The following is a 27,023-nucleotide window of genomic DNA, read 5'->3' on the forward strand; positions in this document are numbered from 1 at the left end:
CACAGAACTGTTACTCAGGGCCACAGAACTGTTACTCAGGGCCACAGAACTGTTACTCAGGGACAGACATAGAATTGTTTCTCAGGGCCACAGAACTGTTACTCAGGGCCACAGAACTGTTACTCAGGGCCACAGAATCGTTACTCAGGGACAGACATAGAATTGTTTCTCAGGGCCACAGAACTGTTACTCAGGGCCACAGAACTGTTACTCAGGGCCACAGAATCGTTACTCAGGGACAGACATAGAATTGTTTCTCAGGGCCACAGAACTGTTACTCAGGGCCACAGAACTGTTACTCAGGGCCACAGAACTGTTACTCAGGGCCACAGAACTGTTACTCAGGGCCACAGAACTGTTACTCAGGGACAGACATAGAACTGTTTCTCAGGGCCACAGAACTGTTTCTCAGGGCCACAGAACTGTTTCTCAGGGCCACAGAACTGTTACTCAGGGACAGACATAGAATTGTTTCTCAGGGCCACAGAACTGTTACTCAGGGCCACAGAACTGTTTCTCAGGGCCACAGAACTGTTTCTCAGGGCCACAGAACTGTTTCTCAGGGCCACAGAACTGTTACTCAGGGACAGACATAGAATTGTTTCTCAGGGCCACAGAACTGTTTCTCAGGGCCACAGAACTGTTTCTCAGGGCCACAGAACTTTTTCTCAGGGCCACAGAACTGTTTCTCAGGGCCACAGAACTGTTACTCAGGGCCACAGAACTTTTACTCAGGGCCACAGAACTGTTACTCAGGGACAGACATAGAACTGTTACTCAGGGACAGACATAGAACTGTTACTCAGGGCCACAGAACTGTTACTCAGGGCCACAGAACTGTTACTCAGGGCCACAGAACTGTTACTCAGGGCCACAGAACTGTTACTCAGGGCCAGACATAGAATTGTTTCTCAGGGCCACAGAACTGTTACTCAGGGCCACAGAACTGTTACTCAGGGCCACAGAACTGTTACTCAGGGCCACAGAACTGTTACTCAGGGCCACAGAACTGTTACTCAGGGCCACAGAACTGTTACTCAGGGCCAGACATAGAATTGTTTCTCAGGGCCACAGAACTGTTACTCAGGGCCACAGAACTGTTACTCAGGGCCACAGAACTGTTACTCAGGGCCACAGAACTGTTACTCAGGGCCACAGAACTGTTACTCAGGGCCACAGAACTGTTACTCAGGGCCACAGAACTGTTACTCAGGGCCACAGAACTGTTACTCAGGGCCACAGAACTGTTACTCAGGGCCACAGAACTGTTACTCAGGGCCACAGAACTGTTACTCAGGGCCACAGAACTGTTACTCAGGGCCACAGAACTGTTACTCAGGGACAGACATAGAACTGTTTCTCAGGGCCACAGAACTGTTACTCAGGGCCACAGATCTGTTTCTCAGGGCCACAGAACTGTTTCTCAGGGCCACAGAACTGTTACTCAGGGACAGACATAGAATTGTTTCTCAGGGCCACAGAACTGTTACTCAGGGCCACAGAACTGTTTCTCAGGGCCACAGAACTGTTACTCAGGGCCACAGAACTGTTACTCAGGGACAGACATAGAATTGTTTCTCAGGGCCACAGAACTGTTTCTCAGGGCCACAGAACTGTTACTCAGGGCCACAGAACTGTTACTCAGGGCCACAGAACTGTTACTCAGGGCCACAGAACTGTTACTCAGGGCCACAGAACTGTTACTCAGGGCCACAGAACTGTTACTCAGGGCCACAGAACTGTTACTCAGGGCCACAGAACTGTTACTCAGGGCCACAGAACTGTTACTCAGGGACAGACATAGAATTGTTTCTCAGGGCCACAGAACTGTTACTCAGGGCCACAGAACTGTTACTCAGGGCCACAGAACTGTTACTCAGGGCCACAGAACTGTTACTCAGGGCCACAGAACTGTTACTCAGGGCCACAGAACTGTTACTCAGGGCCACAGAACTGTTACTCAGGGACAGACATAGAACTGTTTCTCAGGGCCACAGAACTGTTACTCAGGGCCACTGATCTGTTTCTCAGGGCCACAGAACTGTTTCTCAGGGCCACAGAACTGTTACTCAGGGACATACATAGAATTGTTTCTCAGGGCCACAGAACTGTTACTCAGGGCCACAGAACTGTTACTCAGGGCCACAGAACTGTTACTCAGGGACATACATAGAATTGTTTCTCAGGGCCACAGAACTGTTACTCAGGGCCACAGAACTGTTACTCAGGGCCACAGAACTGTTACTCAGGGACAGACAGAATTTTTTCTCGGTGCCACAGAACTGTTACTCAGGGCCACAGAACTGTTACTCAGGGCCACAGAACTGTTACTCAGGGACAGACATAGAATTGTTACTCAGGGCCACAGAACTGTTACTCAGGGCCACAGAACTGTTACTCAGGGCCACAGAACTGTTACTCAGGGCCACAGAACTGTTACTCAGGGCCACAGAACTGTTACTCAGGGACAGACATAGAATTGTTTCTCAGGGCCACAGAACTGTTACTCAGGGCCACAGAACTGTTACTCAGGGACAGACATAGAATTGTTTCTCAGGGCCACAGAACTGTTACTCAGGGCCACAGAACTGTTACTCAGGGCCACAGAACTGTTACTCAGGGCCACAGAACTGTTACTCAGGGCCACAGAACTGTTACTCAGGGCCACAGAACTGTTACTCAGGGACAGACATAGAATTGTTTCTCAGGGCCACAGAACTGTTACTCAGGGCCACAGAACTGTTACTCAGGGCCACAGAACTGTTTCTCAGGGCCACAGAACTGTTTCTCAGGGCCACAGAACTGTTTCTCAGGGCCACAGAACTGTTTCTCAGGGCCACAGAACTGTTACTCAGGGCCACAGAACTGTTACTCAGGGCCACAGAACTGTTACTCAGGGCCACAGAACTGTTACTCAGGGCCACAGAACTGTTACTCAGGGACAGACATAGAACTGTTTCTCAGAGCCACAGAACTGTTTCTCAGGGCCACAGAACTGTTACTCAGGGACAGACATAGAATTGTTTCTCAGGGCCACAGAACTGTTACTCAGGGCCACAGAACTGTTACTCAGGGCCACAGAACTGTTACTCAGGGACATACATAGAATTGTTTCTCAGGGCCACAGAACTGTTACTCAGGGCCACAGAACTGTTACTCAGGGCCACAGAACTGTTACTCAGGGCCACAGAACTGTTACTCAGGGCCACAGAACTGTTACTCAGGGCCACAGAACTGTTACTCAGGGACAGACATAGAATTGTTTCTCAGGGCCACAGAACTGTTACTCAGGGCCACAGAACTGTTACTCAGGGCCACAGAACTGTTACTCAGGGACAGACATAGAACTGTTACTCAGGGACAGAGAACTGTTACTCAGGGCCACAGAACTGTTACTCAGGGCCACAGAACTGTTACTCAGGGCTACAGAACTGTTACTCAGGGCCAGACATAGAACTGTTACTCAGGGCCACAGAACTGTTACTCAGGGCCACAGAACTGTTACTCAGGGCCACAGAACTGTTACTCAGGGCCACAGAACTGTTACTCAGGGCCACAGAACTGTTACTCAGGGCCAGACATAGAATTGTTTCTCAGGGCCACAGAACTGTTACTCAGGGCCACAGAACTGTTACTCAGGGACAGACATAGAATTGTTTCTCAGGGCCACAGAACTGTTACTCAGGGCCACAGAACTGTTACTCAGGGCCACAGAACTGTTACTCAGGGCCACAGAACTGTTACTCAGGGCCACAGAACTGTTACTCAGGGCCACAGAACTGTTACTCAGGGCCACAGAACTGTTACTCAGGGCCACAGAACTGTTACTCAGGGCCACAGAACTGTTACTCAGGGCCACAGAACTGTTACTCAGGGACAGACATAGAACTGTTTCTCAGGGCCACAGAACTGTTACTCAGGGCCACAGAACTGTTACTCAGGGCCACAGAACTGTTACTCAGGGCCACAGAACTGTTAATCAGGGCCACAGAACTGTTACTCAGGGACAGACAAAGAATTGTTTCTCAGGGCCACAGAACTGTTACTCAGGGCCACAGAACTGTTACTCAGGGCCACAGAACTGTTACTCAGGGCCACAGAACTGTTACTCAGGGCCACAGAACTGTTATTCAGGGACAGACATAGAATTGTTTCTCAGGGCCACAGAACTGTTACTCAGGACCACAGAACTGTTACTCAGGGCCACAGAACTGTTACTCAGGGCCACAGAACTGTTACTCAGGGCCACAGAACTGTTACTCAGGGACAGACACAGAATTGTTACTCAGGGCCACAGAATCGTTACTTACTCAGGGACACAGAATTGTTACTGAGGGACACAGAATCGTTACTCAGGGACAGACACAGAATTGTTTCTCAGGGCCACAGAACCGTTACTTAGGGCCACAGAATTGTTACTCAGGGACAGACACAGAATTGTTACTCAGGGACATAGAATTGTTACTCAGGGACACATAATTGTTGAATTAAAGAGTATGTCAGACAACATGCAGAGGAGTGGCAGAGGAGGCAATGTTTTAGGAGCGAGCAGACGTGGCAGCAGAGGAAGGGGTCGAGGCAGCACTATTCGCAGCCAGAGGCCAGTGCTCCCGGTGTCATCCAGCGGTCGTGTCTCCACCGACAACCCTGCCGTCATCGATTGGTTGGCTCGGTCGTCTTCCTCTTCCCAGGTCACCTCTGACACCTACAGCCAACGGTCGGTGGGTACGTCAGACACAACCGTTAGTTGGCATGGCCCGGGAGCAAGCCCACTGAAATCACGTGTCCTCTACCTGCCCCTGTCCTTTGCTGTTCCCTCACCAAGCGAAGTATCGCATGCTGTGGGCTCAGCCCCACTGTACAGTGAGGAAGAGCTAACAGAGGGCGGTCAGGAACGGGGGGAGACATCCGCCTTTTCAGCAGCCAGGCGAAGAAGTACTGGCGAGGAGAGTGGCTCGGTAGCCGGTCTAGAGACAGGTCTGTCTCCTGACCCAGACGCAGCCGAGGGGGCTAGTAGTGAGGCGGAGACCCTAATTGATGATGAGGAGGTTGATCGCACTTGGCAGCCTCCTCGTCATCAGGTAATTTCTTCCGCATCATCAGGAGAAGAGGGTGCCAGCTTGGCAGCGAGCGAAACAGTCGATGGGTTGCCCAGGAGGCAGCAGGGTCGCAGCAGTGTCAGTGGAGCCAAACGGCCACGGAGTAGAGCACCAGCTCCACTGCAGCTTACCACCACGGCCAGTAGTGGTGCCGGTGCGCACGAAGGAAGTAGCAGTCAGCCAGTGAGGAGTAGCGGGGGCAAAGTTTCCTACTCGGCGGTGTGGCAATTTTTCGTCAAGCCGCCCGAGGAAGTAAACGTAGCCGTATGTCGACTATGTGGCCAGAAAGTCAAGCGTGGCCAGGGGGCCCATGTTGGGACTACAGCGTTGCGTCAGCATATGCAGCGTCGCCATTTGGTGGCCTGGGAAAACCGTGATAAAGATACGGCGGTTCTGCCTGCCCCAGCCCCGGCTCCATCACCCGCTCCGTTACTTGCTCCGTCACCCGACGTCAATCGCCCTCTATCAGCCAGTCAAGGCTCCAACACCTCTGCTGAGGGGAGTTGTCGCTCGTTGGCATCTTCCGCTCGTTCAGATGCTCCTTCTCCTGCTACTCCTCTTCTCGCATTCCGTCAGCAGTCTTTCTTGGAATCCGTTTCCAAGAGACAACAGTTTGCGAGCACGCACCCGACGGTGCAAAAGCTGAACGTCCTCCTGTCCAAGTTGCTGGTGCTGCAGTTCCTCCCTTTCCAACTGGTGTACTCAGCACCTTTCCGAGAAATGATGGCTTGTGCCGCGCCGCGGTGGAGAGTGCCAAGCCGTCATTTCTTTGCCAAAAAGGCAGTGCCAGCCCTGCATTCACATGTAGAAGAGATGGTGGGCCAGTCTTTGAGCATGTCGGTCTCTGCCAAAGTGCACGGCAGCGCCGACGTGTGGAGCTGTAACTACGGTCAGGGACAGTACATGTCATTTACGGCCCACTGGGTGAACGTGGTGCCGGCACAGCCGCACCAGCAACTTGAACAGGTCACGACGCTTTTGCCTCCACGTTTGCACGTCCTTGGTCCAGCAAACGTGTCCGCCTCTACCACCTCTTCTTCCGCCGTGTCCTCAGCCGCCACCCCCGTGCCAAGTCCCATTACCCGACCGGCATATCACATGTGCAGGGCGCAACGGTGTCACGCTGTGCTGCACCTGGTATGCCTTGGCGAACGTAGTCACACAGGGGAGGAACTTCTGAGTGTAATGAACAGAGAAATCGACAGATGGCTGTCTCCGCGCAAACTTAAAATCGGAACCATGTTGACCGACAACGGAAAGAACATGGTGTCTGCTCTGCGTCAAGGAAGGTTGTGCCATGCGCCATGCATGGCTCACGTGTTCAATCTGGTTGTCAAGCGGTTCCTAAAATACACCATCCCACTGCAAGACATCCTTAAAATGTCACGTAAACTTTGCATGCATTTCAGCCATTCCTACACCGCAAAGAACACCCTCATTGAGCTGCAGCGGCAGAACGGAATTCCACAGCATCGCCTGATCTGCGACGTTGCAACAAGGTGGAATTCAACCCTACACATGTTAGACCGCCTTTACGAGCAGCGAAAGGCCATCACCGATTTCCTGATGTTACAAGCGGATAAAGGTACTCCCCTGTGTAACTTCGATGTCAGCCATTGGCAGCTCATGCGTGACACCTGCCGCTTGCTCAGGCCCTTTGAGGAGGCCACGCTATTCGTGAGTCGGCAGGACTATGGGATGAACGACGTCATTCCTCTGTTGCACGTCCTGGAACAAATGCTGTTAACAATGGCTGGTCAGGGTGCGGTAGACGTGGCGCACAGATCTCAACGCCACATGACCCCTGTGGGGGCAGGACAGGAAGAAGAGGAGGAGGTAGAGGAGGACATTTGTGCTCAGGAATTATTGAGTGAAATGGGTGGTTTTTCCACTCAGCGGACAGTAGTGGAGGAGCAGGAGCATCTGGTAGAGGAGGAGGAGACAGAGGACCCAGACGCACCGTGGCAGTATGCTGTGGAGATGGAGGCAGGGAGTCCCTCGCATTCCTTGGCGCAAATGGCCCATAGCATGCTCGGTTGCTTGCGTAGCGACAGCCGAATAATAACCATCAGACAGAGGGATGACTTTTGGCTGTCCACCTTGTTGGACCCTCGCTACCGTTCCAAAATGGTGGCCTTTTTCACACCTGCTGAGAGGGAGGCCAAAATAAAGTACTATAAAAACCACCTATGTAGTCAGTTGGTCTCTGCCTTTCTGCGCCAACGTCCATCCTCAGACACTGTGGGCCCTGTGCGCTCGCGTTCCACTGCCATGGCAGCAGGGGAGGGGTGGGGTGGTAGGAGCAGTGGCAGCTCCACCAGCAGCGTGGGTCCCTGTACGGCCTCCCATTGCTGCTGTCTCCATCTGCCATGTGCCACTTTGAGGTCTCCTCACACTCCTGCTGGTTTCCATTTTGTCATAGGTTGCTGTATGGCCTCCCATTGCTGCTGCCTCCACCGCCACACTGTGGCTCCAAACACTGGTTTTGGCCCCGTGACTGGCCAAATGAGTGAAGTGTACAGTGATTCTAAGATCGACGGCACTCATCTGCATGTCATACTGACTGACAGTATTATTTCTCTTCCCCAGCAGACTCCAAGGGCATTTAAATTAAAGGTACAGTGTTCTGCACTAATATTAAGTCTCTCTGAAGCCTAGAAACACCCTTTTTTAAGTTAAATTCACAGCGAATATATTCGACTCGAATCAAATATTTTCCACGAATTCGACGAATCAGTCGAATCGAATTTTTCAATACTTCGCTCATCTCTAATGAAAACCTAATTTCTCCTAGGAGACTTATGTCTCTCTGGCAGAACTGGCTGGATACTCCGGTACTCACTCCCCATACTTCATTTGTCATAGGTTTTTATAGGTTTAACTTTTTTAGGCCCCTAAAAATGGACCCGGCCAATTGTACCCTACTAAATGGTAACTACATTGGAGGCCGATACTTGGTGTATGATCCTGTAGACACAGGCCTACTTGAACGGAGTCAGCTATCTATGTATGTACTGGGGAGAGTTACTTGCCATGTACAGGTGAATTGTTCTACGTTGCTTCTTTTTTCTCTTTTAATTTGTTTATAGAAAGTAACAGTGACACCAGAGACAAAGCAAGTTATAGTTCTGTGTGATCTGTAACAGTGCCACAACTGCTTATACATTAGAATGTATGACTCCATTGTCTGGGCTGAATGTTGGATATACTGTGTGCACTTAAAAACTTAAATAATACAATTTAATGTAATAAAAAAATATATTTTATATATATACAGTGGGGATTGAAAGTTTGGGCACCCCAGCTAAAAATTTGTATTAATGTGCATAAAGAAGCCAAGGAAAGATGGAAAAATCTCCAAAAGGCATCAAATTATACATTCTTATAATATGTCAACAAAAGTTAGATTTTATTTCCATCATTTACACTTTCAAAATAACAGAAAACAAAAAAATGGCGTCTGCAAAAGTTTGGGCACCCTGCAGAATTTATAGCATGTACTGCCCCCTTTGCTAAGCTGAGACCTGCCAGTGTCATGGATTGTTCTCAATCATCGTCTGGGAAGACCAGGTGATGTCAATCTCAAAGGTTTTACATGCCCAGACTCATCTGACCTTGCCCCAACAATCAGCACCATGGGTTCTTCTAAGCAGTTGTCTAGAAAACTGAAACTGAAAATAGTTGACGCTCACAAAGCTGGAGAAGGCTATAAGTAGATAGCAAAGCATTTTCAGATGTCAATATCCTCTGTTCAGAATGTAATTAAGAAATGGCAGTCATCAGGAACAGTGGAAGTTAAAGCAAGATCTGGAAGAACAAGAAAAATATCAGACAGAACAGCTCGCAGGATTGTGAGAAAAACAATTCAAAACCCACGTTTGACTGCAGGATCCCTCCAGAAAGATCTGGCAGACACTGGAGTTGTGGTACACTATTCCACTATAAAAAGATACTTGTACAAATATGGTCTTCATGGAAGAGTCATCAGAAGAAAACCTCTTCTACGTCCTCACCACAAAAATCATTGTTTGAACTTTGCAAATGAACATATAGACAAGCCTGATGCATTTTGGAAACAAGTACTGTGGACCGATGAGGTTAAAATTGAACTTTTTGGCCGGAATGAGCAAAGGTACGTTTGGAGAAGAGGGGGCACAGAATTTAATGAAAAAAACCTCTGTCCAACTGTTAAGCATGGGGTTGGATCAATCATGCTTTGGGGTTGTGTTGCAGCCAGTGGCACAGGGAACATCTCACGAGTAGAAGGAAAAATGGATTCAATAAAATTTCAGCAAGTTTTGGATGGTAACTTGATGGCATCTGTGAAAAAGCTGAAGTTAAAGAGAGGATGGCTTCTACAAATGGATAATAATCCTAAACACACCTCAAAATCCACGGGGGGGGCGCGGCCGGCTCGATGATGGACGCGAGATAGCTCCCGCTCCGTCCACCCGCCAGCACTGAAGCGGCTCACTCAGACCCCAGGGAATTCTGACAGCACACGGCAGCGATCGGAGTGTGCCCGCAGCCCACTAGACATGCCCCGGAGGAAAAAGAGTCCGGGGCAGCCAGGGAAGCTGACAAACTTTTTCCCGGCCGTCATGCCGGGAATCCAAGATGGCGGCCGCCATTCAAACATGCGAGGAGGCAATAATGAGCAGGAGGAGGACTACAGGTCCCAGAGTGTGGATCCCAGGCTTCAACACCAGCTTTACCCGGGGGACCCTGGTGAGTTGTCACCCCCACTGTCACCCACGACATGTAGCCCAGCAAAATCACGGCCGCGGCTAGAGAGTGACTCTGATGACACCCACAGGGCCCTAAATTTTCCACCTCAGCCACCACATACCTCCCTGCCTGACATAGATGCATTTCCAGCATCTGACCAACCACTGACCGAAATCTGCATGAAAAACATGCTAACCTCACTGCGCCAGACCTTACATAATGATATATCTGCGCCATTGACCCAAATTACTGCTTTGGTACAAAGACAAGAACGCAGAATCCGCCACATTGAGACCAATATAGCAGACATCATAGAGGCGCATAATGACCTGATTGATGCTCATACAGATCACCTATCGGACATAGAACAAATCAACTTAAAATTAGCTGACATGGAGGACAGATCACGCCGCAATAATATCAAATTCAGAGGGATTCCAGAAACCGTGCCTAATGACGCGTTATTTCCGTATCTGCAACACTTCCTCAAGCTTTTAATCCCAACACTCTCTGAGGTTGAGGCCACGATTGACCGCGCACATCGACTTCCTAAACCTCCATTCCTGTCAGCATCCATCCCTAGAGATGTGCTTGTCCGCTTACATTTCTACCATATTAAAGAGAGAATTATGATGGCCACTAGAAATCCGCCTCCACTTCCATCCTCTCATGCGAATTTGCGTCTCTATGCTGATCTATCCAAGGCTACACTTTCTAATAGAAAGAAACTCATATCAATTACCAAAGCACTCAGAAACCACAATATCGCCTACCAATGGGGCTTTCCAACAAAACTAATAGTACGACACCAAGGAAAGGTATATACCATTAAAAATTTGGAGGCTGGCTTGGATTTTCTTAAGACCTGGGGCATATTGCCTGCAGATTCACAGAAGAATAACCCTGGCTCAGTTCAAAACATGGAAGCGACCTGATGGGCCTAGCGGCATAAGCCGCACTATACATGTTTAAATTTTTTCCCTGGAGGCTTCTATTGAACACTCCTTTTTCTGGCGATCGGCCTGTATCCAATGAACCTCATCTTCACAAGTTTCTATAGGTTTGACCCTTCTGGAGGTCAAAACCTCTCTGACTCCCCCTTTTTTGCAGTAGCGTTCCTAGCTACTTTGGTTACTTGCATTATACGCAAGAGTTTTTTTACTGTTGTTCCTTCCCTTCCCACCTACCCCTCCCCATGGCACCATCAGCTATACCTCTCGGATACTAGATCTAGATATCCTGACCCTGAATACGGCCAAAGAACACTCCAACTGTATACATACTTCGTGAATCCATATATCAATGATTACTATTACATCTCTTAACGTACGAGGCCTCAACTCCCCATTTAAAAGGTCGATGCTATCAAGAGAAATCCGGAGATCTCAAGCAGACATACTTTTTATACAGGAATCCCACTTCGCCACGGACAAGACCCCTAAACTATATCTTCCCCGCTTCTCTCAACAATTTATGGCAAATAATATCAAAAAGAAGAATGGAGTTATTATTGCTATTAATGACGCTCTCTCTTTCCAATCTACCTCCACCATAATAGACCCGCAGGGGCGATACCTCATTTTGATATGCGAAATTAACAAAATCTCTTACACCTTGGTGAACATTTATGGACCAAATAACAAACAAATAAGATTTCATCGCAAGCTCTTCAACCTAATTTCCCGAAATAAACGAGGTAGACTTATTATCGGCGGAGACTTTAATGCTCTTAGTAATCCACTTCTAGACTCTTCTTCTACCAAGAAACCCACCAACCTTGACCTCAATCACCTACTACATGACCATGACCTATATGAAATCTGGAGATGCCAACATGGCTCGGAGAGAGACTACACCTATTTCTCACCCCCACATCTCTCATACTCAAGAATCGACATGTTTGCCACTGATAAATGGACCTTACAACACGTATCATCATCCAACATTGGTACTATAACATGGTCCGACCATGCTCCGATCAGCATATCCTTAGACGATACCCAACGGTCAGCGATCCCACCTATTTGGAGACTGAATCCTACCCTTTTGAAACTCCCGGAAAACCAAAAATTTGTACTGGATGCTCATCACCTCTTTTTTGAAACTAACAGCACCCCAGATATCTCTATCGCCACGCTTTGGTTAACATATAAAGCTTATATGAGAGGTATTCTCATCCAACTAAATTCTCGCATCAAAAAACAACGCTCACAACAAATTGACCAACTCCTCACTTCTATACGCAAAAACGAAGACATTAACAAACAAAATCCGAACCCCACTACGACCGCAGCCTTAAACCAAGATAGGAATGCACTACGCACTATCCTACTTCACACTTATGACATGAACCTACAAAAAACCAAATCCCAATTTTATGCGCTAGGCAATAAATCAAACTCTCTTCTTTCCAAAGTCATCAAACAAAAACGGCTCAAAAACAAAATTCACACGATTCAGCATCCAACCTCACATACCCCACTGACCAACCCACAAGACATAGCTAATGCGTTTGCGTGTTACTATCACGCCCTATACAACATAAAAGACGATCCAAACACGACCCAACCAACAACCCAGACGATTGAAAATTTTCTACAACATACCAATCTTCCTTCTCTCACGCCTTCCCAATTGGCTTCCCTATCTGTCCCAATTTCGCCTACTGAGATTGAGAAAACCATAAACAAGCTCCCTTTGAATAAATCACCAGGTAATGACGGCTTTACCAATGAATACTATAAGACGTTTGCACCCCACCTAAAACCACACCTCTCGGCTCTTTATAATTTTGTTGCCTCTGAAGGAGAATTTCCTTCAGATATGCTACAATCAATAATTACTACGATCCCGAAACCAGGTAAAGATTCCCAATTAGTTCAAAACTATAGACCAATTTCTCTGCTTAACACGGATCTAAAAATATATGCCAAGATAATAGCTCAACGACTGCTTCCATACCTTCCTACCCTAATCCATCCTGACCAAGTAGGATTCATACCAGGCAGACAGGCCCCTGACGCGACTCGACGAATCATATCACTATTACACCACCTTGAAACTGATTATCAACCCTCTCTCCTCCTATCACTTGACGCAGAAAAAGCATTTGACCGCATTCATTGGCAATTCATGACGCTTACCCTCCAAAAATTTGGAATTACGGATTGGATGTTGTCTGCAATCTTATCCCTATATTCCAAACCCTCCGCTAGAGTTCTTACCAACGGCACGCTCTCGCAACCGTTCCAAATCTCCAATGGTACTAGGCAGGGATGCCCTCTTTCCCCCATAATTTTTGCTTTACTCATTGAACCACTGGCATCCAATCTCAGGAATGACCCCGGTTTCTCAGGAATCAAATTTCTTAAACATGAACACAAAATCAGTCTATTTGCGGACGACATTATTCTAATGATCACAAACCCCTATAAATCACTTACCTCGATACGCACCCACTTATAAAAATACGCAGACGTTTCATACTACAAACTCAACGAACCCAAGTCGTCTATCTTAAACCTGTACACCCCTGCCCCACTCCAAAACCTGCTTACCAAAGGATTCTCTTTTAAATGGGAAAAACATACTATCCCCTACCTGGGGATTAAACTGTCTGCCAACACTAACCAACTCTACGCGGCTAATTTTAAACCGCTACTAGACACAATTCCACAGGAGCTTAGAAACCTCCGTACGGCTTCTCTATCTATGCTAGGCAGAATAGCAACTGTCAAAATGTGCATATTACCTAAAATATTATATATATTTCGTGTGCTGCCCATTCCTATACCATCCTCCTTCTTTTCATCACTTCAGAAAATTCTGAATAACTTTATATGGCTTTCCAAACGCCCGAGGTGTACTACAAATCTGATCCGCCCGCCCTCCAGAGGGGGAGCCGGTCTTCCGCATCTAAAATCCTATTACCAAGCGGTCTTACTAGACCAGCTCTTCTACTGGTGGCACCCTACTCCAGACAAAACCTGGACGATCATGGAAACCTCCCTACACTCGCCAGGCACATTAAGAGACCTACTTTTCACACCTCATGTAGATCGGACTAGACCCCTACACACACATCCATGTATCCAGGCCTCTATGATGGCTTGGCGTGACTTTTTGACCTACACACACTCCTGCAAAACTAACTTACAAATCCCTACCCCATTGTCATCCCTACATTTTTTCTCTCCCCAATTGAACTTGACATCTTGGCAAGCGTGCGGCATATATCATATCCAAGATCTCTACAATCTTCAAAAACCAATCTCCTTTCAGACTCTCCAAGAGCGATTCCATCTACCTGATAAAGAGCGATTCACCTTTATGCGAATAACACACTTGCTACATAAAACAAACATACCACTTGAAATAGACTTTCCCGCCACTGCCCACCATTTTCTACATAGAACTATCTATCCAAAGAAGGGGATATCCATGTTCTTTACTTTGCTAATTGAAGCGCAATTCATAACCCAAACATCCTCCCTGACTAACTGGGAGAGCAACTTACCTCTCCCAATATCCTCACAATCCTGGAAAGCAGCATTTGCTATCACTTACAAAGCCTCTAAGTGTAGCTCACATTGGGAATCATACCTGAAAATTCTCCACCAATGCTACTTGACCCCTGCTAAATTATCTGTATACTACCCACAACAATCACAAGCCTGTTGGAGACAATGTGGCGAAACTGGCTCACTTTTCCACCTACTCTGGTCATGCAAATCCATTAAATCATATTGGAATAAAGTATTCCAAATAATTGCTTCAATTATAGATTCACCAATGACCCCAAATCCTAATCTAGCCCTTCTTCACTTTACGATAGAAACATTCCCCACACGCTCACGCACTATTATAGTACATATTCTGGCAGCAGCAAAGATAAATATTACTAAATTATTGCGGTCTACGTCACCTCCCCTATTGTCCCGTCTCCTTGTAGATCTCAACCTACAATGTGAGATGGAACGAAGAACGGCTCTCCGAAATTCCACTTATCACAAATTCATAATGCAATGGTCCCGATGGTTAAAACATCCCAATTGCTCACTCACCTGATTACTAATCTCAACTAATATTGGATCTTATATCTGTAGCTTTTTGGTGCCCCTTCCCTCCCCCCTATATTCTTCCTAACCCTTTTCTTTCCACCCCTACCCAGTTCTAATTATGTTAAGTACTTTCACAAGGTTCAGGGAACGCGAGCATACCTCTCATGTAAGCATGATTATGACCAACAGGTCCCCGGCCACATGGTGAGGACCTACCACCTCCTCATTCAACTCGTTGATTGCACACTTGTTATTGCGAACCTTGTATTACAATGTTTATACATGTTGTTACCTTGTTTATGACTCTGAAATTCTCAATAAAAATCAGTTGAAATAAAAAAAAAAAAAAAAAAATCCACGGGGGATTACATCAAGAGGTGTAAACTGAAGGTTTTGCCATGGCCTTCACAATCTCCTGACCTCAACATCATTGAAAATCTATGGATAGACCTTAAAAGAGCCGTGCGTGACAGACAGCCCAGAAATCTCAAAGAACTGGAAGACTTTTGTAAGGAAGAATGGGCAAAGATACCTCAAACAAGAATTGAAAGACTCTTGGCTGGCTACAAAAAGCGTTTACAAGCTGTGATACTTGCCAAAGGGGGCAGTACAAGATATTAACTCTGCAGGGGGCCCAAACTTTTGCAGACAACATTTTTTTGTTATTTTGAAAGTGTAAATGATGGAAATAAAATCTAACTTTTGTTGACATATTATAAGAATGTCTAATCTGTAATTTGATGCCTTTTGGAGATTTCTCCATCTTTCCTTGGCTTCTTTATGCACATTAATACACATTTTTAGCTGGGGTGCCCAAACTTTCCATCCCCACTGTATATACTATATATATATATATATAATGATGTACATTGTACATATGCTTTCAATATATATCATACGTGTCAAACATCTATATCAGCTCTCTAGGTTATTTCATGTGGCCCTTGCACCTCTCCTGCAGGTACCCCCTTGTTTCCTCCCCCACCTTGTCTCAGCAGTTGGCAGCAGTGAAGAGAATAGAACTCCTCTGCCAAATCCTGCACCTCTCATTGCAGCTGCAGCGTCCCCTCATCCTCACCTCCCTTGGTCTCAGCATTCAGCAGACTCTGGTAATTGACTCCACTCCTCCTCTGGTCCTCCTCCAGACCCTGCACGTTCTGCTTTCCAGCTCTGCCCCCAAAGGAGGTGCACGGTGATGTTAGGGTGGGTGTGGGGTTCTTGGCATCTGATGTAATGGGGGGGGTGAGGTGCTCTGGACATCTAGTCTTACAATTACAGCTGGCCCTTTGAGGACAACCATAATGCTGACACAGCCTGCGATGATATATAAGATATATTTATTAATGATCATTAAAAATAAAAACCAACTTTAGCCCTTTATATAGAATTCTGATTTTTATTTTTTTTTGTACAGGTGGATTGATGAGCCACGTTTTCAGTCATGCTGGTCTTCGTGAATACAACTCAGTCACATGGGAAAGCAAACATCTGGGTGTCTTAATTGATGGAAAGTTTTTATTGCAGTTCACTGGAGGAGTCACACAGGACACAAGTCATATCTGTGTTCTAAATGTCATAAGTGCTTTGGGTCCTCTTCAACACTGATCCAACCTCAGAGGACAACATGAGAAAAGTCATTTCAGTGTTCTGGAAGTGACAATTGCTTTACAGTAAAGTCCAACTCAAGTATACATAAGAGGAGTCATTTCAAGCTATTTCTTGTTTGGAACGTGACAAAGATTTTACAATGGAGGCAAAACATATCACACACAAGAAGGTTCACACTGGAGAGAAGCCATGTCAGTGTTCTGAATGTGACAAAGCTTTTACATGGAAGTCACATCTTATCAGACACCAGAGGATTCACACTGGAGAGAAGCCATATCAGTGTTCTGAATGTGACAAAGCGTTTACAAGGAAGTCACAACTTATCAGACACCAGAGGATTCACACTGGAGAGAAACCACATCAGTGTTCTGAATGTGACAAAGCTTTTACATGGAAGTCACAATTTATCACACACCAGAGGATCCACACTGGAGAGAAGCCATATCAGTGTTCTGAATGTGACAAAACTTTTACACAGAAGTCAGATCTTATATCACACCAGAGGATCCACACTGGAGAGAAGTCATATCAATGTTCTGAATGTGACAAAGCTTTTACATGGAAGTTACAACTTATCACACACCAGAGGATCCACACTGGAGAGAAGCCATATCAATGTTCAGAATGTGACAAAGCTTTTACACAGAAGTCATATCTTATCAGACACCAGAGGATGCACACTGGAGAGAAGCCATATCAATGTTCTGAATGTCACAAAGCTTTTACACAGAAGTCAGATCTTATAGCACACCACGGGGTCCACACTGGATGGAAGCAATATCAATGTTCTGAATGTGACAAAGGTTTTACACAGAAGTCAGATATTATAGCACACCAGAGGATTCACAGTGGAGAAAAACCATATCAATGTTCTGAATGTGGCAAAGCTTTTACAGTGAAGTCATATCTTATTAGGCACCAGAGGATCCACACTGGAGAGAAGTCATATCAATGTTTTGAATGTCACAAAGCTTTTACACAGAAGTCATATCTTATAGCACACCAGAGGGTCCACACTAGAGAGATGACATATCAGTGTTCTGAATGTGATAAAACTTTTAAACGGAGAGGAAACCTTGTCATACATGAGAGGGTTCATACTGGAGAGAAGCCATATTAATGTTCAGAATGTGACAAAGCTTTTACAGGTAATTCCAGGCTAATCTATCACCAGAGGATTCACAAGCTTGAGCTGCATAGAGGAAACTCCAGAAGAAGGGGAAATATTAAAGAAGTCACAGCTGTCCCATTAGGCTCACAGGCCCAATGTCTTCCCACAAACTAGGGAAGACATGATGCTACTTGAAAAAAAACTTTGAACAAACAGGACTCTAATGATCGGATTCATTGGTTTTAATGCTTATGTCCATCAGGAACACACCTAGAAGGCCTGTGAATATTTTATCTTTGAACATTTTTTCAGATAAGCAGCAATGACTGAACTGTATTCTTCATCATTCTCATCTTTATCCTTTTTTATAGAGTATTGACTGAACATGTAATTCATTTTCATCATTCACTAACTGAGCTATGTTCCCATGTATTTTCTTTATTGCCAGAATCTGACCAACCAATACATGACCAACAATGCCTCAGTACCAGAGTCTAGGATGGGGTCCAATGGCTTCTTGCCAAGCCTCTGAAACCTCATTAGGAGAGTCCATTCCAGGTTCTTTTGAGAATTGATACACCATAAGCTAGGCTTGAGGGTTCCAGCTAAGCTCACCTTGTCCACACCTCCCATTACATGTTCCACCTCCTCTCCCATGATCAATGCCTCCTTTCCATGTTCCATCTCCTCTCATGGATGACATCTTTGCAGGCAGGTCTGTAGCTGAGATACCAGCCAGATAGAGGTCTCTCTTTGGTTAGAGAGTAACTTCTTAAGCTGGTGTAGGCCTTCCAACATGGAGTTAATGCTGTTTTAGGGGACATATTCAACAGTACCACCTAATCCCAGCTGGCCACTTATGTTTCATCTGGTTTTCTCAAAAGGGATTCTCTCAGGTGAAGATTGGATGTCCTTGTTATCTTTTTTTTTCTGTCCAGCTATTGCTCATCTCCATAAACTATTCACACGGTACAACTGCAAGAGATCTGAACTTACAAAGTGCTAAGTGTGCGGTCATATTCCTACCACTTCTTCCGGGGGACTGACATTCCTCTTATTGGGGTTCACCTTAATGACTCTGAATGAACGGATCCCTTTTTGGGGCAAAGTGTGCAAAGAGCACTAATTATTCCTGGAAATGCTAAGACATCGACACTAAAGTGTAACAATGGGCAAAATCAATAATTACATAAATGGTGCAATCTGTCATTAGCATAAACGTTTTATGTTTTTCCAAGTCTCCCCTCATAACATTTTTATTACCTGTTGACCCTCCCAGTAGATCTGTTTTTTCTGCTTCCTGTAGAAGGCCAAGCTATTTGGCAAAAATTAAAGTTGGGGGGGTAGGAAACACCATATAACACTGCTGGGGGTGCTTACAACTGTCATCTTCCATTCATATGGTGGGTTGAACCTTATAGAGAACCTGTTGCTGTAACTGCTGTAGAAGAGTTAGCTGAAGTTGGACTTTACTTGTTGTGTGTCTTACTTATAATCTATCTAAGACTTCCCTGTACAGGGTGACAACGCTGCTGTGTAATGTTCCTGCAGAATGATCAGGGTTGTCACCCTGTTACAGAAGGTGGGGAAATAACAGATCTACAGACAGGACCAACAGCTGATACAACTATGTTGCAGAGGGAACTCTGGGAATGCTAATGACAGATTGCATTACACATTCAGTTAGCAGACTTCCTGCTGTTGGTCTGATGTTTGAATTGTGTTCTGATATTTACTGTCCTGCTGTAAAAGGTGTAAATGATTGCCCACATGTTTCCTGTATAGCAGGGACTACAAACTCATATCAGGAATATTAGTATGGGTACTTACCCAAGGGGGTCACTTTTTTGGATTTGGAAGAAACATTTCACATGGTTTCTTTCCATTAATGGCACCGACAAGGGGAGTCTCACTTACTTCACTAACAATAGGAGAGCCAATCACAGACCAGTAACATTTCATGGTTTCTCAATGTAATTGCAGAATGTTCAATCCCCATTGGTCCAATGGATTCCTAGTCCTTCCAGATAACATTTGCTTCTTGTGTGGAAGGAGCATCCTAAAATTTCTTCCCTTCAATTCCACCCATAGCTGTACTTGAGTTTATGTTGCCCCTCCCCCCATATCTGCAAGGGAAAGCCTCAATTTCTCCCAATACTCCCCTGGCCTTCCAGTGAGAAGAAATATTTTCTCTGGATTGGAGATGTTTTATGCAGTGAGCCCTTCATAGACGGGATGGGGAATCTAAGATAAGTAAGATGAACCGGAGTACTGGAGTCACGGATCAGGTAACCAATGACACCATTGATGTTATAGCAGAGCTGACAGCAGAAGTGGCTCCACCACCTAAGGTGGTGTCACAGAACTGCATGGCAGCTGACTATCTCTTGGCAGACCAAGGTGGAGTCTACAAATGGTGTCAGATGGAGAGTGTTGTACGTTTATATTAGATAATGAGGATCTCAGAAGGAGATATCTACACAAGGTAAAGGAGTTCCAACAGGAACCTGGGTGGGAGGAGGCGGGATCCAATGTTTTGGGTGGGTTTAGTTGGAACCTGGTTGAGTAATATGGCGGGTTTGCTTCTTAAGCCATTAGTTGCTACCATAGTTTTGGTTTTGAAATGTTATATATTGCTGTATTTTCTTTCACTGCCAGAGTTTATTTTGCTTTTGTTTTTAGTTAAATTCACATTTTAGGCCATATGATTAGTTAAACCCCCAAACATTTCTTTTATTATCTGAAAGCAGAGACTCTGGAGAATATAATGGTGGTAGTTGCCATATTTCATGTCACAGAATATTAGTACAGCTGTTTATCAAATACATATTTTCTGTAAAAAAAGATAATGTTAGTGCACAAAGAACACAATATATGACCCAAATTGTTTGGTGAAATATAAAATATGGGGTTGGCATCAAGTATATAGATACCAAACATGTCAAACTTTACAAATTGTGCGTACTTGTGAAATGGTGACAAACTTCAGTACCAAAAATTGTTCAAAGGTGACGCTTTAAGAGCCTTTATAGGTTATCAGTTCAGATAGTTATCCGTGAACGATGGCCTCAGAATTATTGTTCTCACTCTCGCTTGTGCAATGATATGTAAAATGTGTCGTGTGATTTGTTTTGTGTTTTTTAAAATTTTTATAGGGTTTAATTTTTTTTCAACTCTTTTTTCACCTAACATGGCTTCTGTCATATAGGGGGTTGATAGCCCCCTGTGATACATATTTCTGGTCACAGGTCCTTTTTAAAGAGACATCAGAACATTATTAGACCCCCAATTTCACCTCTGTACCCCAAGAAAGATGGTCAAGCACAGATCATGCCTAATCAGCTCCTTCCCAAACCATAGTGACTGGAGAATGACAGCGCTGAACCCAGAAATGACATAATCTCCCACCTCCCACATCAATTCACTGAAGGGGAGATCAGAGATCAGATGTTTGCTGATCTCCTTCTGCTCTCACCACTGACACCCACCATGCCTGTCTTGGGCTTGCAGGAGGGACAGCTGAGCCCGGTATACATGGTGGGGGAGGACCTTCAGTGTGGCTGAATCACTTCCACCAGAAAGCTGACAGTTGGCCTAACAAATGTAGACAACCCCCGGGTGCTGTAGCTATAAGGCCGTGCTGCTGCTGATGGAAACCTTACGTTGGCCGGAGTGAAAGGGTTCCACTAATGTACATCTGACAAATCTGTATCTGAGGAGACCATAGAAGCAGCATTAGAAAGAAATGTGAGCTTGGCTTCAGTCAGGCGATGGTCCTGGTGGTCATGGTCTTGTTCTCCATCAGGTCCTCCCACCTTGTAGATGGTGACATGGACTTGTGTGGGAATGAGCAGGAGGGGCTCGGGGTTCTCTTGTACCCAATCAGCTTGTTATGGATAAAAGATGAAAGTGTCTTCTGGGAATTTACAGGGATTTGGATGTTTAGAGGGTCACATAAGTGGGCGGGGCTGGTATTAATGAGGGGTGTGTAATATGTTAATCAGTTTCTTAGCATAGATGATATAAATGGTATAAATAGATCCTTGAAATGTAAACAATCTATCTCTTTCCTTCTGTTGTTAAAGTGTCACATATATATGATTAATAAAGTTGAATTATAATTTCATCACACAATACCGTGGTCTGGGTTCTTCTACAAGACATCCCCCCAAACATGTCCTCTTCCAGTTATAGGGGTCTGGTGGAATGGGACACCAGCTGATGGTATCTCTTAGGCCCCTTGTACATGGGGGGTCCAGCCCCTGTGGGTGTAATGCTGGCATTATAATACACCTGGTAGGCACAGGTACAGCGTCCAGCCCCGCTGCCAGCCCCGTTGCCTCCACCAATCAAGGATCTCACTTCAGTTACCCAGTCGCAGTGGGCATGATTTCCTTGACATCCATCATTGGTGTCAGTGAGATAAAATAAGCCCCATTGTTGGAGTCAATGAGATAAAATAAGCCCCATTGGTGTCAGTGAGATAAAATAAGTCCCATTGTTGGTGTCAGTGAGATAAAATAAGCCCCATCGTTGGTGTCAGTTAGATAAAACAAATGCCATTGTTGATGTCAGTGAGAACAAAGTGTACCCCCAGCCCAGCATTGGTGGTTAGTGGTGGTACCTACCTGATCCCACCCTCCGGCTGCCTCTCTGCTGATGTCAGAATTATACTTTTACTGTAGGAAAGGAGATGGTGGCTCCCAGCAGTCGGGTATAATTGCAGTGCCTGGTGATGGAACCCAGAGAGTGTTCCGGAGTCATCACCTCACTGCCACTCTGAAGAGTCCTGGAACCTGCCAGACATAGACATGAACATTGGAGAACACTTGGAAACAACAAGAAGGTTCAAACTATGAGACATTTCTTAGAGCTGCAGTTCCTCTAAGCTTCACCAGGTGATGAGCACCCTTCTACCCAGACAGGAAGTGATGACAGGTACAGATGGGAAGTGATGTCAGGTACAGACAGGAAGTAATGTCAGGTACAGATGGAACGTGATGTCAGGTACAGATGGGAAGTGATGTCAGGTACAGACGGGAAGTGATGTCAGGTACAGACAGAAAGTGATGCCAGGTACACATGAGAAGTGATGTCAGGTACACATGGGAAATGATGTTAGGTACATACAGGAAGTGATGTCATTTACAGACGGGAAGTGATGTCAGGTACAGACAGGACTGGGTGAGGTAAGTCGGGAGGAAGTAAAGAGGAGACATTGCTGTGTCTCCCAGCAGACAGAAGATGTCAGTAATGAGGCTCCACCTGATTCTGGCTGCTGGGAGGGTATATAATCCCCCCGTAGTTTTCATCAGTGCCTCAGTGTTCTTCCTGTGAGCCGCTTCCCTGCTGGATCCTGTGTCCTGTATCTTGTATACTTTCCCCTGATTCTGGTTTCCTGCATCCTGTTCCCCCATCTCTGCTCCCCTGATTACTAGTCCTGGGTCTGCCCGGTGTATGTCAGCTTGACTCCATTTGTACACAGTGTATTATAGTCAGGTTGTTGGGTTGGTTATTCGCTGTCACATTTATTTGTCACTTTTGCTTTGTTTATGGTCTGTGGGTGTCGGAGGGTGTCGTGTCCATTAGTAAATGAGACTTAAAGTGATTGTAAAGGCAACATTTTTTTTCTTTTAAAACAAACATGTCATACTTACTGCTGTGTGTGATGGGTTTGCACAGAGCAGCCTGGATCCTCCTCTTCTTAGGTCCCCTACAGGTGCTCCTGGCCCCTCCCTCCTGTTGAGTGCCCCCACTGCAAGCAGCTTGTTATGGGAGTGATTTAGTCCGGACTAAGTGTCCGATGATTATCTGTTCCTGTCCTAATTAATCATGCTAGCTCTTTAGTGCACACATGAAGAAAGCCACAATGACACACGTGTAGTCTGTGTAAACTTCTAGTTTATTGGAATGAAAAAGTGAGTTTATATCTGCAAGATAATGCAAGGGTGGTGAGCAGTGTTACTGGGCTACGTATACGCTTCTAATTGGTCATGTCCATACGAGGCAAACTTCCTTCAGGGCTCCTGGTGATCTCCTCTTAGGTGTTATCTTGGAAAGGAAATATTTTTGTTCTTCAAGTTCACTCGATGGGAGGGGTTGCCGAGCAGCCACTTTTTGAGCAAGGATTTCTTTAAGTACCACAAAGCCCAGCAGGAAAAAGATATACACAACATATATATATATATATTCATACAAAGCATTTAGAAAAATAAAAAGTATAAAAGTAGATATGTATAGAAAAATGTAATTATTCAACAGGAAACCAAATAGGCATTTTACCATATCCATCACAGGGGCATCCAAGCAGGCTCGAGAGCGAGCCACTGCTCTGTGTCCACAGAGTCCCCTCTCCCTCCTCCTTGGCTCACTGGATGTGATTGACAGCAGCAGGAGCCAATGGCCCCTGCTCCTGTCTCAACCAATGAGGAGGGAGCATGCACAGACTGCTGAGGATCTTCTGCATATTGCTGGGGCTCAGGTGAGTATTGGGGGGGCTGCTGCAGAGAGAAGGGTATTTACCTTCATATATAGAATGCATGGAGGTAACAAACCTCCTGACTTTACACCCCCTGTAATCACACTCCTCCTACTCCGTCTTATTCCACATTTCTTAGGCATAGCCCACCGATCTGGTCCTCCCTGCTGTCGCTGGATCCCTGCATTCCTTACAAGGGTTTATATTCCTCACCAGTGTACTCTGTATACCGGGCTGTATACCACAAAATCCTGACCATTGTACTATGCATGCTGGGCTGTATATGACATACTCCTGACCACTGCGCTCTGTACACAGGCCTAAAATATACTCCTGACCACTGCGCTCTGTACACAGGCCTAAAATATACTCCTGACCACTACATTCTGTACACAGGGCTGTATATCCCTGACCACTACACTCTGTACTTTGGGATGTAAATCACATACTCCTGACCACTACATTCTGTACTCTGGTATGGAAATCACATACTCCTGACCACTACACTCTGGGATGGAAATCACATACTCCTGACCACTACATTCTGTACTCTGGGAATTAAATCACATACTCCTGACCACTACATTCTGTACTCTGGGATGGAAATCACATACTCCTGACCACTACACTCTGGGATGGAAATCACATACTCCTGACCACTACACTCTGTACTCTGGGATGTAAATCACATACTCCTGACCACTACATTCTGTATTCTGGGATGTAAATCACATACTCCTGACCGCTACATTCTGTAATCTGGGATGGAAATGACATACTCCTGACCACTACACTCTGTACTCTGGGATGTAAATCACATACTCCTGACCACTGCACTCTGTACTCTGGGATGGAAATGACATACTCCTGACCACTACACTCTGGGATGGAAATCACATACTCCTGACCACTACATTCTGTAATCTGGGATGGAAATCACATACTCCTGACCACTACATTCTGTACTCTGGGATGGAAATCACATACTCCTGACCACTACACTCTGGCATGGTAATCACATACTCCTGACCACTGCAATCTGTACTCTGGGATGTAAATCACATACTTCTGACCACTACACTCTGTACTCTGTGATGGAAATCACATACTCCTGACCACTACACTATGCACTCTGGGAGGGAAATCACATACTCCTGACCACTACACTCTGTACTCTGTGATGGAAATCACATACTCCTGACCACTACACTATGCACTCTGGGAGGGAAATCACATACTCCTGACCACTACACTCTGTACTCTGGGAGGGAAATCACATACTCCTGACCACTACACTATGCACTCTGGGAGGGAAATCACATACTCCTGACCACTACACTCTGTACTCTGGGAGGGAAATCACATACTCCTGACCACTGCACTTTGTTTGCAGGGCTGTATGAAGTAGTCTCCTGACCCCTGCACTCTGGGACATTATTCATGGTGAACCAGAAACTGGATGACCTGTAAAGTCTTGTAAAGTGTCTCCTGTGACAAATGTTTGGGCCCCAAAGATCCCCATCATGGCCCCAACACACACAATTCTTTTCACTCAATAAATTCTTTATTATAGTTTTACTTCTAACAAGATTGTAATTATAGAATCAGGAAATAAAAAAGGAAAGAATCGGATTGGTCAGGAAGATTCCTTGTCTGGAATGTGGGGGCGGAGTCATTATTATTGGTGTACAATACAATACACAACGTGTTCCATTATTATAACAAAGTATTGTAGAAAAGATCCCAACATGTGACTTGGCTGAATGAATGCTGGTCATATTAGCTCATCTATTCTCTAAGTGGGGCGGTATCTATTGGGCCAATCCCTTTTACAAACCACACATAATATCGCCCTTCAAAGTGAAAACAGAAACGATTTGCACAAAATCAAAGAGTAGAAATATTTTCCGGTGGATCCCCTCTACCCAGACCCCATATGTAGACATAGAACAACAAGCTGTGTTCCCTCTCGTGCCGCACTCCTCCAACCACCCAAACCCACACAGAAGCCAAGGGAAATAATGAGAGGAAAGTTCCCCCCTAGTTTGGGGCGGAGTTCTCCTTCCCTCCTGTTGGGGGATGGGAGAAGGATGGACTGAAGACAGAGAGACGCTTCGGGGTCACCACTGTTCTGTAGAGCCTTGAAATGAAGGACATCAACTTCAGAAGTTCTTGTTGTCTGTGTAAAGTTCCCCGATAACGAGATCTGGGCTCTCCCGGCTTCTAGCTCTGTAACCCGCTATATCATTATCAGGAAACGCAACTCCGACACCCAAGAAGGGCTGAAGTTGTGTCCTTCATTTCCAGGATCTACTGACCACTCTGCACCCCAACATTTACTGCACTTCATCCATGTCTTTGGGGGCCTCTCATCTCCTTATCAACTGTTTGTTCCATGATGAAGATCAGCCATGGAGTATATCTGAGGTGTATATCAGGGTGTGCTTCTTCCCCACATGAGAGCTGGGATGTCCAGCAACATTCATCTAGAATACATTTCCCACACTCAAGGCACTAATACACCTCCAGGGTTGTGTGGGACCCCTGATGTACAGGAAGACAGGACTTCAGTGAGGAACATTTCCCTCACTCAAGACAGGAAAGTGGCTTCTCCCCCATGTGAGATCTCTGATGTGTGGAAAGATGGGACTTCTGTGAAAAACATTTCCCGCACACAGGACAGGAATATGGCTTCTCCCCCGTGTGAGATCTCTGATGTCTGTTAAGATAGGACTTATCTGAAAAACATTTCCCGCATTCAGGACAGGAATATGGCTTCTCCCCCGTGTGAGATCTCTGATGTGTGTAAAGATGGGACATCTGTGAAAAACATTTCCCGCACTCAGAACAGGAATACGGCTTCTCCCCCGTGTGAGACCTCTGATGTATGGAAAGATGGGACTTACATGAAAAACATTTCCCGCACTCAGGACAGGAAA

General features: G+C 45.7%; 1 protein-coding gene across 1 annotated transcript in view; it reads right to left on the minus strand.

Annotated features, from left to right (window-relative positions):
• Positions 1 to 9,702, minus strand: part of LOC149469337 (uncharacterized) — a 48,273-nt gene extending 38,571 nt beyond the window's left edge. Inside the window, exon 1 of the mRNA XM_089669369.1 lies at positions 9,633 to 9,702. Coding sequence (XP_089525495.1) covers positions 9,633 to 9,702 — 70 coding nt within the window. The remainder of the gene's footprint in view (positions 1 to 9,632) is intronic.
• Positions 9,703 to 27,023: the final 17,321 nt, after the last annotated feature.

Source organism: Staurois parvus, unplaced genomic scaffold (genome assembly GCF_062004578.1).
Source record: "Staurois parvus isolate SC_StPar_1 unplaced genomic scaffold, SC_StPar_1.0 ptg000073l, whole genome shotgun sequence".
NCBI classification, from domain to species: Eukaryota; Metazoa; Chordata; class Amphibia; order Anura; family Ranidae; genus Staurois; species Staurois parvus.